Here is an 18,141-nt window from a genome sequence, read left to right as displayed (position 1 = left end):
CAACAACATTACACAAACACAGTCAAAAGAGTATTACAGGTGTCTCACCAGATTGAGTTAGAAGCAGCAGAGATAGAGGGAGCTGTGACCTGGTAAGACTCAATGTGTACTAGTAAATGTTAGCAGTAAGAAAAATATGGAATTTTGCAAAAGAAGTAACAATGGTGGGAAGCACAGTGGCATACTGGTTAGTGCTGTCGCCCCACAATAAAAAGCTTGCGGGGTCCTTTCTGTGCTGAGTTTGTATTTTCTCCCTGTGTTTGCATGGGTTTCCTCCAGGTACTCCGGTTTCCTCCCACCGTCCAAAGACATGCATGTCTAAGTTTACTGGTGACTCTAAATTGACCGTAAGCGTGAATGCGAGCATGAGTGGTTGTTAGTCTCTGTTTGTCTTTGTGTGTTGGCCCTGTGATGGACTGGTGACCTGTCCAGGGTGTACACCACCATCACCTGGAATGTTGGATGTGATTGGCTCCAGCAGCCCCATGACCTGGAAACGGATCAGTGGTAGAAGATGGATGGACGTAACAATGAGTACTAGTGTGAAATGATAACCAGTGGTAGCTATTGCAACAACAGGTATTGAGCAGGAGCATGGAGCAGAGATGATTCAACATCTGTAGGACCGGGTGTTATAACATAAGTGGAATACTGGACCCCAAAATTCAGACAAAGACAATTCTTGTGAATTGGCAAGGAAGTGGATTTATTGAACAAAAGTTTTTGGGATGTCTATCTTGTAAGCGTGGCTGTAGCAGAACAGGGTGGGGTTGCTGACTGGGGGATCCAGGTCCAAGGGGAATACTGCTGGGCTGAACAGGGCACAGAGGAGTCCAGCTCCAGACAGACACACAAACAAGACAGGAAGACAAGACAGCAAAAAGGGAGGGGGAAACAATTGCAACACTAGGATCCTGACATGTGGACAGGAAGAGAGAGGACCGGAGGAACAAAAGGCATGCTACAGGAAGATACAAAGTTAGTGACATTCGATGTTGTGATGTACATGCATGGGGGCAAGAGAGGGAAAGAGAGAGCAACAGAGACAGAGACAGAGGGAAGGAGACAGGGAGGGAGGCAGAGGGAGAGAGAGCAACGCCCAGCAGTTTAGGCCTATAGCAGCATAACAAAACAAAACAAACAAAAAAAAAAAAAAAAAACTGTAACTATAATAAACCTGGTCTTGAAAGCTGCAAGAGCGCCTGCCCCTCTTGGAGTTAGTTCCATAGAAGAGGAGCCTGATAGCTGACAGACCTGCCTCCCAATTTACTCATTGAGACTATTGGAGCTGCAAGTAAACCTATATCCAGAGAAGGTAGAGACCTACTGGGACAATAAGGAGCTATGAGCTCTATGAGATACAATGGAGCTTGTTCACTGAGAGCTTTGTATGTTTGGAGAAGGCTTTTGAATTCTTTTCTTAATTTTACTTGGAGCTAATGAATAGCAGCTAGTGCAGGAGAAATATGATCTCTTTTTCTAGTTGTTGTTAATATTTGTGCAGCAGTATTCTGAATTCTGAAATTTTCAGAGAATTGTTGGGACATCCTGGTAGCAGTAAATTGCAGTAGTCTAGCTTGGAAGTAAGAAATTCATGCACTGATTTTTTTGCATCCTCTTGATGCATCTTTGATGCAATATTGCGTAGGTGAAAGAAGCCTGTCATAGAGACTTCTTTTATATGAGCGACAGAGGCCATATCCTGATCAAAACTGACTCGACAAAGTCAAGAACAGATGAATTGGAGGCCAACGTAATGCCAAGTAGGGTGGTTAGATGGTCCAATAATGCTTCTAAAAGGTGCTTAGGGCCAAGTACAATGACTTGAGTTTTGTCTGCATTCAGAAGTAAAAACTTGCAGGTCATCCAGGCTTTTATGTCTGCAAGACATTTCTGAAGTAGCTGATTAGTTTCATTCAGCTTCATTGACAAGTATGAATGTCATCTGAATATCAGTGAAAATTTATGCTGTGTTTCCTGATAATATCGCCAAAGAGAAGCATATATAGGGTGAAAAGGAGTGGTCCAACTACAGAACCTTTGCAGCTCATGTGGAACTCATGATTATCTAAAGTGCGTGAGGAAGGACCATTTATAACATGAACAAAGTGATCTGTTTTGGTTTTTTTTTTGTTATTTAACGAGGAGAAGAAGTGATATCTGTTTGATAAACATGATTTAAACCAGCTTAGTGTGGCTCCTTTGATCCCAATTTTATCTTTCAGCCTCGCAATACAGTAGATGGTCAGTGGTCTGAAAAGCATCACTAAAATCTGACTGGACAAGTATGGAGGGCAGTTGTCTGAAGCCATTAGAATGGCATTGATAACATTTATTAGTGCTGTTTCTGTGCTATGAGGCACTATAAAACCTGAGTGAAATTCTTCAAACAAGCAATTCCTACTGTTACAATATGTAGCAAAACTTAGCAGCAGTGCTTTGACGAAATTAACAAGTAGACTAAATTTGTTGAATTCACGTGTTTAAGATTAACTTTCACCTCCAATGAGGGTTGACAATGGTAGAGTGGATTGAACAGTGACTTTCTCCTGAAAAAAAGCAGAGGAACATGGAACCACAAACACATCAATATTGAAAAACAACTAAGACTTTTTGCCCCTAGAATGCATCAACATAGCACACCTTTTTAAAATGCCACAGCCACAGTTTTAATAGGGTTAGCGTGCTAGTGGTGCTAACTATAATTAGTGTTTCTTTACTGTTTTAACACATTATCCATGTCTAAGATCTCATTTAAGCTGATTTTTCTCTCAGCTCTTCCAAAATTCCACACCCACCCCCTCTCCATGTCTGTGGATGAGGGAAGTGTTGCTCGTTTTCAGTGTCAGATCAACGGCGTACCTGAGGCCATCATCACCTGGGAGAGAGACAGAGTACCACTTAACACCACCGACAAGAGGTAACACCCTAGACTGTAAATAATGATGGATTTTGCCTGTGTGACATCACCCACCCATCTTCTACTCCTGGTTAATCCAAAAATTGGCTGTAAATTGGGTTGGTTAGTTCATATACCAACTCTGTGACTCAAAATTATAATAACTGTTATCCCTATTAAAATGTAAACAGGGGAGATATAATAACAGTCACCCTAGTTATCACGAAGGAGGAAATTAGATCAAAACCTTTTTTATATCAGGCTGTAAGCAAGTTTATTTCAGCTGTTAAGTTCAATGTGGAACTCTATGGTGACTGTCTCAATGTTGGAGACAGACTCCAGCAGTCTTGACTGCTTTTTCCAATGTGAAAACTTGTCAATATATGATTCCATATTTACTAAGAATTATTTGCACTTTTTGCCCTGCCTATTATCCAGGTACACTCTCCTGCCCATGGGTATTCTTCAGGTCACAGGTGTGAGGCAGGCAGATGCTGGGGTTTTCCGATGCATTGCCATGAACCCAGCCAACACTCGCTATAGCCATGAAGCTGTGCTAAATGTCACTGGTAGGTGGATATATAGTATACAAGTAGTTATATCAAGATGGAGTGAACAAGGTGCTTAGAAATAACTGCTAAGCAGCTATATTTATCGCTTTGTGAAATCAACTTCTTAGAGATTACACTTTTGACCCAGCCAACTTTTTATTCTGTTGAATTTAAATCTATAGCCATTCCAAAGCTTTACAAGACCTAATTTAGACTTTAATAAATTATCTACAACCACCTGAACCAACAGGAAAAGAACAAAGTGTCACTTAAAAAATTAAGTAGTGAAGAACGTATGAAGAATAAAAGTGAATGAGACATGTAAACTATAAAGCAAAAATCATCTGAGCAATAAAGGAAACATGGTGAGGACACCTATAAAGAGTTAAGGAGACATGAAAGAATGAAGGACATGTATGAAAAAGATGTGAAAAATGAAGACGAGTGAAGTAGATATATTTTCAGGATGAGGTGGATTCATGTAGATGCTATATGTAGATTTCTTGATAAGTATTTTATCATCTCATTAATATGAATTTTTTGCAATCCTTTGTATCTTCAGGTGGAGCGCCTAGGATGTACAAAGAGCCAGTCATTCTGTCAGGGCCCCAGAATCTGACCATTACTGTCCACCAAACAGCCATCTTGGAATGCATCGCCACTGGAAACCCAAGGCCTATTGTTTCCTGGAGCAGGCTAGGTACCTGGGAAATCCTGATATAGAAAGTATAACAGGAAAATTAGTAGCAAAAGCATGCGGCATGTTTTTATGGGCATGTCTGTATATGTTAATATGTCTAATATGTCCATTAGATGGACAGTCCATTGGGGTCGAGGGCATCCAGGTCCTGGGGACAGGGAACTTGATGATCTCAGATGTTTCCCTGCGGCATTCTGGTGTGTATGTGTGTGCTGCCAATCGGCCGGGCACCAGAATGAGACGCACAGCACTTGGACGACTTGTGGTACAAGGTGAGGCCATATACAGACCACTGCATTGACTCCACGGACCACAAAGGGAAAGTCTGTCGTTCTGGGACAATTTTGAAAATAATATGTATATATATCAGATGAGAAGATTATCAAAAATGACCATCACCATAATATTAAGGTTTGATCTGAATTAGCAAGACTAGCTGTCTAAAATTGTAACAGCTTCTTATTAATATCAGATGTCTCCATGTTAATGTTGTCTATATAACTGATGTCTATAAATCAATATTTTCTATATATTATATATATATATTTATTTATTTATATATATTTCTTTCTTTCTGTTCAAAACAGAGTAACTATTTTGACAGCGATAAAGTGATAGTGGCTGTATGATATGTTGTGCATGTATGTGTGTTTAGCTTCATTATCTCTCTGGGAGAGGAGAGCTATGCACCCCTTGAGTTCAGCTGTCTCACCATGTTAGAAAGTGTCAAGTGTCCCTTGCTAACTGCTCACCCAATACTGTCTATCAGTTCATTGAGTTTTGGGGTTTTGTTGTTTGGGGCCAATGTGATCACAAACCTCAGTGTATTACTTAGTTTCATCCTGTGTGATACAAAGGTGTTAGCCATTCAAAACTTGGTGTTACAAAATGTTAGTGATACAAAGATATCAGCAGCACAGTGTCTGATATGTTTGTGTTAATATGAAAGTTATGTTTGTCTGGAAAAGACAAACTTAAATTTAACTTGGTATGTGAGGAGCGATGGAGCGATATTTGCATCATTCACCAAAATGGCTGGCTAACCTTTGAGTCTCTCTCCATTACAACACCTCAGATGCCCTCACCCACTACTGGGATGCTATCCATCTTCCAGCCTTTCCTAATTAACCCTGAGGCAAAGCCTTGTTTCTCCTCCCGCCTCCCCATCTGTCCACCCTCCACCCAGCTCCATTCACCCTAATCCTATGCATTAGGCTGACATACACCCTGGATCCTACTGTTGAGGTAAAAAATGAGGGGTTAGAAGTTACAGGTCATTGTTCAGTTCCTTTCCCACTTCTTTTCTCCACTTCCAGCATCTTGCAACCTGAACTGACCTCTAGCAGTTCTTACACACTCATTGTGAATATAGCCACTTCACTCACATATGCTCTGTGAAAGTTCCCTCTCAACATCTCTTCAGCTTTAAACTGGGATTAGGACATTATTATTAATTTGTATTAGATTTCCATTTAAAACTTCTCATACTCATTTCGATTTATAACAGTTACTTAAGAAACATTAGATACAGGGAGCAAACCACAAACATAACTCATCTTGCCTACAGTGAGTAGTAGTTTATTTGAGCAGCATAAAAATTTGAAACTGTCAGGACTGGGGGGGCAGAACGCGGTGAGCGTGTTGCGGGTAGGACCCAGATGCAGGAGCCGGAAACCAGGTAGGTGGAAAAAAGGACTTTACTCAAGGAGCAAAAAAAATCTACAGGGCATGGGCAAGACAACTAGGCAGGACATGGACAAGGCATGGACAAGGCCACAACACAGAGACCGGACAATGACAGCGACAATGGCAATGACAGCGACAAGCGACAGCGACAATGATCCAACAAGGACAAGACTGAAAACAGGACTTAAATACACAGTGGTAAACAAGACACAGGTGATCCACATCAGGGGAGGGAAGACAATCAACATGGGACACAACCAGGAAGTAACATAACCGGGAACACGAAGGGACCAGGACTACAAACTAAAACAGAAAGTGACATGGACAGAACAATAACCCCAGCTTTAACCCAAAACCTGACAGTACCCCCCCCTTAAAGGACGGCTACCAGACGTCCCAAAACCAAAAAACATCAAACATGGGATGGAGGGCCATCGGATGATGGGGGGAGGAGGAGGCCAGGGCTCAGGAACACAAGACGGCTGCGGCGGCGGCTCAGCCGGAACTGGAGCGCAAGGTGGCTGCGGCGGCGGCTCAGCCGGAACTGGAGCGCAAGGTGGCTGCGGCGGCGGCTCAGCCGGAACTGGAGCGCAAGGTGGCTGCGGCGGCGGCTCAGCCGGAACTGGAGCGCAAGGTGGCTGCGGCGGCGGCTCAGCCGGAACTGGAGCGCAAGGTGGCTGCGGCGGCGGCGGCGGCTCAGCCGGAACTGGAGCGCAAGGTGGCTGCGGCGGCGGCGGCGGCTCAGCCGGAACTGGAGCGCAAGGTGGCTGCGGCGGCAGCTCAGCCGGAACTGGAGCGCAAGGTGGCTGCGGCGGCAGCTCAGCCGGAACTGGAGCGCAAGGTGGCTGCGGCGGAACGGGAGGTGGCTGCGGAGGCAGCCCAGCCGCAACAGGAGCACAAAGTGGCTGGGGCGGCAGCCCAGCCGGAACAGGAGCACAAAGTGGCTGGGGCGGCAGCCCAGCCGGAACAGGAGCACAAAGTGGCTGGGGCGGCAGCCCAGCCGGAACAGGAGCACAAAGTGGCTGCGGCGGCAGCCCAGCCGGAACAGGGAACCAGGACTGCTGCGGCGGCAGCCCAGCCGGAACAGGGAACCAGGACTGCTGCGGCGGCAGCCCAGCCAAGACCGGAAGACATGATGGCAGCGGCGGCAGCCCAGCCAGAACGGGAGCATGAGGTGGCTGCGGCGGCAGCCTGGAGGTCCGCCGCCGTTGTTCCTCCAGTAACTGCAGCGCGGATGACAGCCGATCCACTGCTGCCATACACGCCTCATGCATAGCCACCTGGCGGGAGAGCTTGGGGTCCAAAAAGTCAAGTTCTGGGAGCTGGGGAACCGCAGGCTCAACGGACAGCCGCACGGTCCCCAGAGCAAGCACCGACTCCGCTGGGTCCATTGGCGGTTGGATCATTCTGTCAGGACTGGGGGGGCAGAACGCGGTGAGCGTGTTGCGGGTAGGACCCAGATGCAGGAGCCGGAAACCAGGTAGGTGGAAAAAAGGACTTTACTCAAGGAGCAAAAAAATCTACAGGGCATGGGCAAGACAACTAGGCAGGACATGGACAAGGCATGGACAAGGCCACAACACAGAGACCGGACAATGACAGCGACAATGGCAATGACAGCGACAAGCGACAGCGACAATGATCCAACAAGGACAAGACTGAAAACAGGACTTAAATACACAGTGGTAAACAAGACACAGGTGATCCACATCAGGGGAGGGAAGACAATCAACATGGGACACAACCAGGAAGTAACATAACCGGGAACACGAAGGGACCAGGACTACAAAATAAAACAGAAAGTGACATGGACAGAACAATAACCCCAGCTTTAACCCAAAACCTGACAGAAACAAAAAAAAAAGAAGTTACAGGGTTGCAATAATAATTGCAAAAAAACTTCAATTGTTTCTTATAATAACAGATTATGATAATGGTTTAAGTAAGGTTTAAGTTGTCAGATTGTATGGGGAACATGAGTCAGTTTTGTTTCTCTCAACTTGTTTCTCCTTGTCCCATCCCTCCCCTGTCTTCAGCTCCTCCTGAGTTCCTGCAGTGGCCCCAGTCTATATCCAAACCTGCAGGGGGCAGTGCAGTGTTTACCTGTGTGGCCCAAGGTGTCCCAGAGCCTCACCTCATCTGGCTAAAGAATGGCAAGATCCTGATGCCTGGACACAATGTCAAGCTGACAAACAACAACAGGTAGATCTGTGTGTGTTAAGCTGTAAGTTACTAGAACTGCAGGAGATTTTACTTGGAGAATACAGTCAAACAGACAGAGAATAGCATGTTAAGGTTAATAGCTAAATAGAATTGCACTGAATTATGTCCTGATAGTCACTGGCCAAAATAATATGTTGAGAAGCACGTAGCAGATAAGATAACTGCTGCATTTTACCATGCATATCATTGGTCCTGTGTCAAAATCTACTCCTGTGTGAATGGGACAGGATCACACAGTGGTTCGCAATGAATGTTGTGTGTTTGAGAACCCAGCCTGGACACTTTCTGTGTGGAATTGTCTCCATGTGCCTGCATATTCCTCCCACTGTTCAACAATATGAGCTTTAGATTCATTAAAATCCTAGTAGCAACTGCACAGGTGAAAATTTGTTGTGATGTGATGGCACACGTAAATAATAGTGACCTGAAATAGCTGTCTTGTTTGTGTAGCACTTTGGCTCTGACCCGTATCAGCTCGGAGGACGAGGCCATCTACCAGTGCATTGCTGAGAACAGTGCAGGGACTAACCAAGCCAGCGCCCGTCTAGCTGTGGCCCAGCCTAAAGACCTGCCCACTGCCCCTCAGAGCCTCAACGCCAGTGCTTTGACCACCACAGCCCTGCAGATCACATGGAATGAACCGTCCTCCAACGTCACTGACAGCATCATCGGTTATGTCCTGTACATCCGCAAGATAGGAGGTGAGCGTCACCACACAACACAATAAATTTTCTATAGACATAGCATTTGATCTTAAAAGTTACATTTAGATGTGAAATATAAAATGTATGAAAAGTAGCAGTTGCATGGTTTCTCTATCCAGGATGTGCAGCCACTGATTATCTCCTTCTCATCCTCTCATCATGATTAGGATCAAAATGCGATGAGTATTTGATATGTCCTGTTTGTGATCTACACTGTCAGGTGTATGTGTCCTTCACGGAGGGTAGCATAAATCTCTTAATCTGTGTGTGACTCAGAGCCTGATAGTCTGGAGCTGCAGGAAGCCATCAGTAAAGGTACCGTCCAGCATGATGTGTCCAATCTGGAGCCAGCCACCACCTACACCCTCTATCTGAAGGCCTACTCTCCTATGGGAGCCAGCCCGCGGTCACAAATTGTAGTGGCTACAACACTGGGTGGCGGTAAGAATATATGGCACTGCCCAAACAGAAAGGGATCAACTCTGTTCTTCATGATTCATTTGCATTACTGATATCAGTCAGCTTCCCAACTTTAAGGCGCATCAGAAGATGTTCTTGTACCCAAAGAAGTTATATTTAAAAGATGTTACATTTTTTTGCATCTGGAGCATTTATAAACAGGTGGGTCAAAATTCTGCTGATACATTACATGATGTTGTGACAGATTCAAACTAACATGTATTCCAGTTGATTTGAATTTATATAATTTATACATTACATTCATTATGTATTCATCATTGAGGATCTAGTGTCAGGCAGGAGAATACAGAACAGGGGCACTCCTTGGCTGGGTTGGAAGCAGGGCCAAAGCAGGCAGCAGTATCTGCTGGTTGCAGAGAGATAGGCATGAAAATGAAAATATTCGTTCACTAGAGTAAAGCTACCGTAGACTATCACAGAACATGAGCACAATCTGGAGAAGAGTGGATGAGGAAGCAGGATCTAAATACTGCAGTTGATGCAGCGACTGAGGGACGGGTGTAAAGGTAACTGTGGCGACACAATGACCAGGCACACACACAAACACACAAAGACACAAAAGGAAGACAGAGGCACGGTAGGGAAAACAGTAGAGGTAGAGGAGAACCTGCTTTATTATGTTAAAGTTTTATGTCGATCTGAACATAATTGAATCAAACTGCAGCAAAACTCATATTACCACTAATCTTCATTGAAACAAAAATACTGTGAACCTTCAGCTTTGTCAGCATCCTCTCAGGTAGTGGTCAGGAGTCATTCAGGAGCAGGATGTTATACACAAAGGGAAAGGAGGAAAGAGAAGAAGCTGAGCTAATTAAAAATGTCAATGTATGAGTGATATGATTGAGATTAGATGAAAAGGAAGATCGGAGAGCAGGAGACAGGTGCTCAGTTTTATAGGCCCAGACTCAGCACTGGATGGTTCTGGGCTCACATGAGATATGAGCTTTATCAAATGGGATAATTTTAACTTAAATTAAGCCTTGACCATATTTTCAGGAAAGAAATTCCTCAAAAAAAGTAAATGAGTAATTGCTCCACAATTCACAATTCAAATGTATGTTCTTGGTGTCTAGAGACATCTAGGGACCTTAGAGAGCTTGTGTGAACACTGTTCACAAGCTCAGTGTTTGAGGGGGGGATCAGTTTGCATGAATACAGTCGATCGCTACAATTGCTCTTGGAAAGTCAACACATGCATAAAACCCATGTTTGGTTTCATTCAGTGCTTCCCGTGTGGATGGAAATTTTATGTACCTGCCCACTCAGCGTATCATAGCATTTAATACATCTGAGAGCATACCTGGCAAACTGGTATTTCATAACTCCTTGTTGTTGGCTCCAGAGCAGATCCAAGATGGCATGGCTGGCTAGGCGATATGTCTGACAAACTTTTTCTTGTGTCATCCCAAATATACTGACGCAAACGAGAAAAATCCATTCTCTGCATCTGCATTATTGTTCCTGTTTCTCCTCCTGGTGACAATGACAGCAGCCATTGTGCGTAAAGCTGGGATGATTTGCATCTGCCCTTCTAACGTATTATATTTAGACGCAATCATAATCCCCAAAACTACTTCTAGGTTTGATAAATCGTAATGCCTGTTTAAATATTTCTTATCTGCATTTTCTCCTCCCAGTTGTTTGCTCACCTGGGCAGAAACACCCTATATTCCATATTCATTAAGGCCTAGGTGCTAAGCGTGTTGTTTTGCTCACTTCAAAGACGCAGTCCTCAGTGCACACTGTTAGATCAGCTTACATATTTTTTTGTGGGTGACAAAGTTTGCACACGTTTTAATCCAAGCAGACCTTTAGTCGATCAGGCCCTTAGTGTTTTGCTTGTTCCTATGCTTTTTTGTTCACCTACTGTCAGCTGCAGTCACCACAAGATAACTTCTCATGATCTGCCTGAATGGAATATTTCTTTGTTTCTCTCTGGTGTATCAGCTTATTGCTCATCTCTCCATTTTATGTCCCATCCCCCCATCCAGTCCCAATTCTCCCCACCTTCTTCACTAAGATGGTGAATTCCAGTGCAGTGCAGGTCCTCTGGGAGCGCCCCAGTAAGGCCGGCAAGGCTGAGGGCTTCAGGCTCTCCTGCCGCAAGGTGCCCCATGCTGACTTCCAACAACCCATCCAGCTGCCCTTTCACATTAATGCACACACCATCTCAAACATGGGTAAGTTTGTGTGCGTTTGTTTACATAATGACACATCTGCACTGCAGCTGTCACCAGAGTAACACACTTAGTCACCCACAAAATACAACCTCAATTCCAGAAAAACACTGTGTAAAATGTAAATAAATACACAACAATTGGCAAGTCTCATAAACCCATATTTAACATAAACAACATATCAGATGTTGAAGACATTTTACCATTTCAAGGAAAATATTAGCTCATTTTGAATCTGATGGCAGCAACACATCTCAAAAAAAGTTGGAACAAAGGCAACAAAAGCTGGAAAAAGTACTTAACAAAAACCAAAAACAACTGGAGGAGCATAGGTTAGGTTAGGTTAATGGATAACAGGCCTGTAACATGACTGGGTATAAAAGTAGAGCAGCAGAGCCTCCCAGATGTAAAGATGGACAGAGGTTCACCTATCTGTGACAAACTGTGTCTAAAAATCTCAGAAAAATGTTGCCCAACGCAAAATTGCGGAAGAGCCCACCAACTACAATGCATAAAATTATCAAAAGATTCAGAGAATCAGGAGGGATCTCAGTGCAAGGGATAAGGTCGAAGGTCAAAACTGGATGCTCATTATCTTTGGGCCATGAGGTGTGACAGGCATGATTTTCTGCTGGACATGGGCTCAGGAACACAGTTTGCCGTGCAATCCCCAAATGCAAGTAAATGCTGTCGTCTTCACTGCTCCAAAACTGAATAAAAAAATCTGAGGCAAAATGGAAAACTGTTCTGTGGTCAGATGAATCACAACTTGAGGAGGAGCGAGACCATCCAGTTTTTTTTTGTTTGTTTTGTTTGTTTTTTTTTAAATCAGCAGACAGTTCAAAAACATACATCTCTGATGGTATGAAGTTGCATTAGGGCCTATGGCATGGGCAGTTTATTCATCAGGAAAGGCACCATCAATGCTATAGTCTATAGTCTATAGAGCAACCTATGCAACGTCTAGAAGGTCTTCGATGTTTCAGAAAGACAATGCTAAACCGCTTAACACATCCATTACTATAGCATGGCTTCCCATTAAGAGTCCAAGTCTGAGTCTCAGAGCAGAGTGATTAACAACTGGCACAGGTGCCAACTTGTGCGCTTCTGTGACTTTGGGAAGGTCCCAAGTGTAAATCCAGACTTTCTGGCTGGGGCTGTAAACAAGAGCCACTCGACGTCTGCGATTTGCCATCTTGTTAAAGGCAGCAGATGAGCAGAGAAGGGTCTGCCTGGATGCACTGGAAGGGTGTCGGACCTGTAGAGGATGAAGGTAGAGTGTTCTGTGCATACACCACCTAGATGAGCATCTTTGACCAGGAAGCAGGGTTATGGGAGGAGAGGCACTGGAGCTCTGTCTCCAGCTCCTGGTAAAGCCTCTCCACTTGGCCGCATTTCTGAGGGTGATATCCAGATGTCAGGCTAACCGTTGCTCTCAGAAGCTTGCAGAAAGCTTTCCAGAAGCGTGCCATGAACTGGGGCCCCCGATCAGACACCCCATTTCTGGGAAAACCATGCACTTGGAACACATGATTAGGAATTACCTCTGTTGTCTCTTTAGCACAGTGATTCCCAACTGCTGTGCCACAGCACGTGGGTGTGCCGTGGGAGGGGTCATCGAGTGTGCCATGGAGGATTGTCCAGTTTCACCTGATTAGTACTCTAAGCCTTGGAGTGCCAATCGAGTGAGTTTGGGTGGTCTTCCGGAGCACCTGGTGGTTTCTAGCAACACGCCTATGTGCCACGGCAGAGCGGTTGGGAATTACTGCTTTAGCAGAGGGTAACTTGGGCAAACTCTGTCAACTATAGTCAATATGGCGTTACCTTTGGAAGGGGAAGTCCAGTAACAAAGTCCAAAGAGATGTCTGACCAGGGGCACTGATGTACAGAAAATAATTGAAGAAGGCCAGCTGGGGACTTGTAGATTACCTTGTTCTGAAAGCAGGTTAAGCACACTGCCATGTACTCCTCCACATTCTTGCACAGGGTTGGACACCAGAAGCTCTCCTGGATTCTAAAAAAAAAAGGCACCTGTGCCTCCTGAGGCACATACATCAGTTACAGGGGCCAACTGGTGGAACCTCTGAGACTCTGTTGCCCACCTTAATTACAGCGTTATCTTCCACGACGCCACTCCTAAAAAACATTTTGTAGAAAAAATTGAGCATGACTCAGGAGGATGAAAAGACAAGGTTGGTCTCATCTGCTACACAAGGAGCCATGATCTGTACCGCAGGAGACCGAACAGGAGGTTGATAATACAGTCCATTCTTGGCCAGATCATAATGCAATGAGCTGATAAGGAAACAGAGGATTCAAAGTGCAGAGTTGCAGACAGACTGAAGTTAAAGGCAAATCCATTTAATACAGTCCAGGGTCAAAACCAGAAATCCATAAAACACAGGCGGAGGTACAGAATCACTAGACTTGCTTAGGGAATTAAAAAAAAAAAGTGCAAGTTCTTTCAGAAACTTGACAGGAAGTGAGAAATGACGAAGACACAGCAAAAATATGACAGGAAGAGCACGGATAACTAAACAAAAGAACTAAATAAGCAACTCAGAGCCTGACAGTTTCGTTTTATGAGCTGTGGAATGACAGTGAACATTTCAATCCATGTCTCTACTCCAATAATAGTACTAACCAAACTAACCTGTCTGACTGTTGTATTTCAGAACCAGGTGCAGTGTATGAAATTAAACTGGTGGCATACAATGGAAATGGGGAGAGTGACAGCTCCAAGAGATTGGTGTCAATGGCAGAGGAAATCCTGAGTGACCAAAGCACTGGTAAGTCTAGACTGACCTGGAAGACGAGGTCCTCTACTGTTAGATATCTGACATTGTACGAGCTTCACAGCTCAAACACGTCTTTTCCTTTATTTTCTGCTAGACTTAATCATTCTCCACAGGAACACAAACAAAGCACATAAATTACACAATATATCTGCAGGTCGAAACAACTTTAAAAAGATATCCACAATATCAATCAATAAATGTACTACATTTAATTTGCACTAAATACAAAATTCCACACAACTGAGGATGATGATCATCTTATAAGTGACAAAAAGAGCATAATAAATTGAGGGACTTTGATGAAGATGCTGTGGTTACGTTATATCTGCTTCATCGTCCAATACTGAAACACACTAACATTAATTATGCTTATTTGCTGAATGTAATATAGTGCTGGTCTTTATAATGAACTGATGCATGGCTGGGCTTTTTCTTTAACTGGAAACACCACCGTATGTTGGGCAAAACCTACTTACAGTCGTCAGGATCTTTTCATTTGGGGATTCGGCTGTAGCAGGACTATTACATCAGACCACCATTGACTTCACGACACCCTGGTGCTTGAGCAAAAATATGCAAGACAGGGCTGCAGAGCCGACTCGTTAGCACAGCTAAAAGGACAGCCATTTAAACCGCCGCTTCCCAGAACATTCCTCTCCAACACCATGTCCATGAAAAACAAGACTGATGAACTGAGGCTGCAGATCACAGGCAACAAGTGCTTCTGTGGCTGCTGCATTTTGATAATAACAGAGACCTGGCTACAACCATCAATACCGGGCATGGCTATTGAGTTAGCTGGTCGCACAGCCAATGGCAGTGCCAGGTGGTGCTGTAGCTCCCCCTATAATAGCCATAACACCAGCACTAGCACTCCCAAGAAAACAAAATGAAAAAATTACTTAGTTTAAAATGACTTAAATGAGAACTAAGGTGCTAACACCCTACTCCAGTGCTGAGGGTTACTGACAGTGAGGGGGGAAACCAGAGGGCACACACACAAGCTCCTAAGTGGGCAACCGTTGCTCGAGCCCACCACCAAGACAAAAAACTGGACACTAGGTTACCAGGACCTGAGCAGTAACTTGGAGACAGTCTTACAGTAAGCAGCAACGGCAGGCAAAGCAGGGAGTGGTAAGCGCAATCCCTGTAACCTTAATGAACCACTAAAAAACAGTGCACTGATAGGCTAATAAGCCAGGTAAAGTGCAACGCAGCAGACTCGTCTGCCTTAAGTCACAGGAATTGACACATGCAATTTTATTTTGCATTTATTAATTAGTAGTCGATACTTTAATGGAGAAGTCAATACCGAAACAGGGGACGTGCTGGTATCGATATAACGATACCATGGGATCGATCTGTCCATCACTACAGCATATCATACTGTTACACAGACAACAGAACTATTATCCTGATGCAGTACACATTATAGCTGGAGATTTCAGTCATGCTGATTTAAGGACAGAATTACTAAGATTTGATCCGCATATAAAATGTGTAACAAGGGGTGACAATACACTGGACAAAGCCTATAGTAATATCAACAAAGGCAATCAACCCATCTACCACATCTGGGTCTGTCGGATCATGTCTCCATATTGTTCACCCCTGCATACACCACCATGAGAAGGAGAACCCCCCCCAGCCACAAATGTTACAGTGGATAAACGTCTCCAGATGTCCAAAACCCTGGATGACCAAAGAGGTCATGAAAATCACTTCAGGGACAACAACATGCAACATATATGGCAGGGGTTCCAGAGCTCACCCACTTTAAGCCTGGCAACACCATGAAGGCTGAGGGATATACGGCATTTGCAGAGGAGCTGAACCAAGTGTATATAAGCCCAGTCTATCATCCCACCATGCCTGAAGTTGGCCATTATTGTCCCGCTGCCTAAAAAGCCCACTATCAGCAGCCTCAACAACTACCAACCAGTTGCTCTGGCACCAGTGATAATGAAGTGACTTGAGAAACTGGTCCGTTGTCACATCATGTCCTACCTCCCACCCAACACCGGCCAAAAAAAATAATTGGACACCCTCACCCCTCCCCTGAGGAGCTCCACAGCACTCACTATCTCAAGAGGGAGCACAGCATCATGAAAGACGGTTAATTTATTTATTGTGTAAATATAACTTTTTATTGACCATGGGCCGCACACCAATTTTGTTGCATTTTAGTGCAATTGTGTTATATTTTAATTCAATGTATTCTATGTAAGACACGAGCAGGAAAGGACCGATACATATTCTCCCATTTATTTATCATGGAAAACAGTCTTCCTTTGTGTGTGTCAGATTTTTTCCTTATCTGATCTGCGTTTATCATCAGGAGGAAACAGTCTGTGTCAGTGCAAGGATGGAGAAGCCTCACTGGGAAGCATCATCATTGGCATCCATATTGGCATCGCTTGCATAATTTTCTGTGTTCTCTTCCTAACATTTGGATACCGTCGCAGGTAAAGACCAAAATTTATACAATTTCAGTATACAGTCTGCTTACTGGCTTCAAGCAATGTGCAAACAAGAGTTGTCCCTTACCTGTGGTAATATCAGTAATAATTATAACATGACATAACAACTATAACATTTTGCATTTTACAGATATATATATATATATATATATATATTTGTTTTTTTGTTTGTTTGTTTCTTTGCAGTAAAGGAACACTGGGCAGCTGGTCTGTGCCAAGTGACAACATGGGCAACACTAAAGAAGGAACAAACTTCTCCAGAGTAGAGGCAGCGGGCCAGGTAGTGTCACAGCTTGTTCAACTTTATTCAATTAATTTTTATTTATTATTTATTTATTTTATTTTATTTATTGCATACAGCTCTGTTACAGCCTTGTGTAACAGATTCAAAACAAAAAAATTTACACAATAAAAGAAATATCCTACACGTGGACATGTGTACTGCAGATGTGTGTCAATGTTTATCTTGCTGTGTATTAAGTTGTAACATAGATGGCAGAACTGTATTCACCATGTTCATAATGCAAAAAACTGAGAAAGAACTTCATATTCATATTCTTAAGTATTATTTTACAAAAGCCACAAACAACTATCTAATATTTAGCTAATACCACGAACAAAAGTTAATACACATTTACATTCCAGTGAATTCTCTTTCAATCCTTGAATAATATTTGTTGCCTTGTCTGCCTTTTCTCCTTCCTGTCGTAAGCAGGTGGTCTGTCCAGGACAATGCCAGGTCATCACTGAGCAACAGTCGCCAAGCTTGCCTGGCATGGGCACTGGATAACACTGGTCAATAACATTGATAACTTTCCCTTGCCCTCCCTAACACCCCCCGATCCCTCATATTACCCATTCCTCTGCCGACCCATGTGTGCCTAGAAAACTGGGGCCTTCCATTAGAGGTTAGTTATTAGCCTAAAAGTAGCCTCCATTGCAGTGACAGAGTTAGGATATGGACTGCCCATTCTTCTCCACACCCATGTAATTCCCTACTCCTACTTCTAACCAAAGCTCATGCCTTTATTGCCAATGTGTGTGCATACGTGCGTCTTTAAAAAGCCTTCAGATTAGGTCCCTTCTTTTAGTGCACAAGCTACAAGCACAGGTGTCACTTTTCCAGAGGGAATCTATTCCAAAACCAAAAGATTCTATTTCTCAGATCTCCCCTGGTACATTGACGTGTGAAGATGTACACAACAAAACTAATGTCACCAGAGTAGGACCTTTATTTATAAATTTGGTGTGACAGCTTTTCTGCAATAAGAAACAAAAGACAACACAACCTTTTCCAACGCCTTACAGAGGTGAGATTCTGATTAGCAATGGTCATACAAGCCATTCAGATGGCCCATGTAAACAAATGTTTATTCAACTCTTTCTCGCCCAAACCTGCACACTTCCAGAGACAACTACCTCACTGTTAAAAGAATGTCT

General features: G+C 43.7%; 1 protein-coding gene across 1 annotated transcript in view; it reads left to right on the top strand.

Moving 5' to 3' along the window:
* LOC115051473 (immunoglobulin superfamily DCC subclass member 3) overlaps positions 1-17,491 on the top strand; it is a 31,516-nt gene extending 14,025 nt beyond the window's left edge. The window contains exons 3-14 of the mRNA XM_029514872.1: positions 2,776-2,920; positions 3,338-3,468; positions 4,013-4,150; positions 4,264-4,422; positions 7,873-8,038; positions 8,510-8,760; positions 9,040-9,204; positions 11,238-11,426; positions 14,099-14,212; positions 16,560-16,685; positions 16,872-16,981; positions 17,417-17,491. Of these exons, the coding sequence (XP_029370732.1) occupies positions 2,776-2,920; positions 3,338-3,468; positions 4,013-4,150; positions 4,264-4,422; positions 7,873-8,038; positions 8,510-8,760; positions 9,040-9,204; positions 11,238-11,426; positions 14,099-14,212; positions 16,560-16,685; positions 16,872-16,981; positions 17,417-17,491 (1,769 nt within the window). The remainder of the gene's footprint in view (positions 1-2,775; positions 2,921-3,337; positions 3,469-4,012; positions 4,151-4,263; positions 4,423-7,872; positions 8,039-8,509; positions 8,761-9,039; positions 9,205-11,237; positions 11,427-14,098; positions 14,213-16,559; positions 16,686-16,871; positions 16,982-17,416) is intronic.
* Positions 17,492-18,141: the final 650 nt, after the last annotated feature.

Source organism: Echeneis naucrates, chromosome 11, assembly GCF_900963305.1.
Source record: "Echeneis naucrates chromosome 11, fEcheNa1.1, whole genome shotgun sequence".
Taxonomy (NCBI): domain Eukaryota; kingdom Metazoa; phylum Chordata; class Actinopteri; order Carangiformes; family Echeneidae; genus Echeneis; species Echeneis naucrates.
The sequence above is the reverse complement of the archived record's forward strand: the minus strand, read 5'-3'. Positions and strand labels throughout refer to the sequence as shown.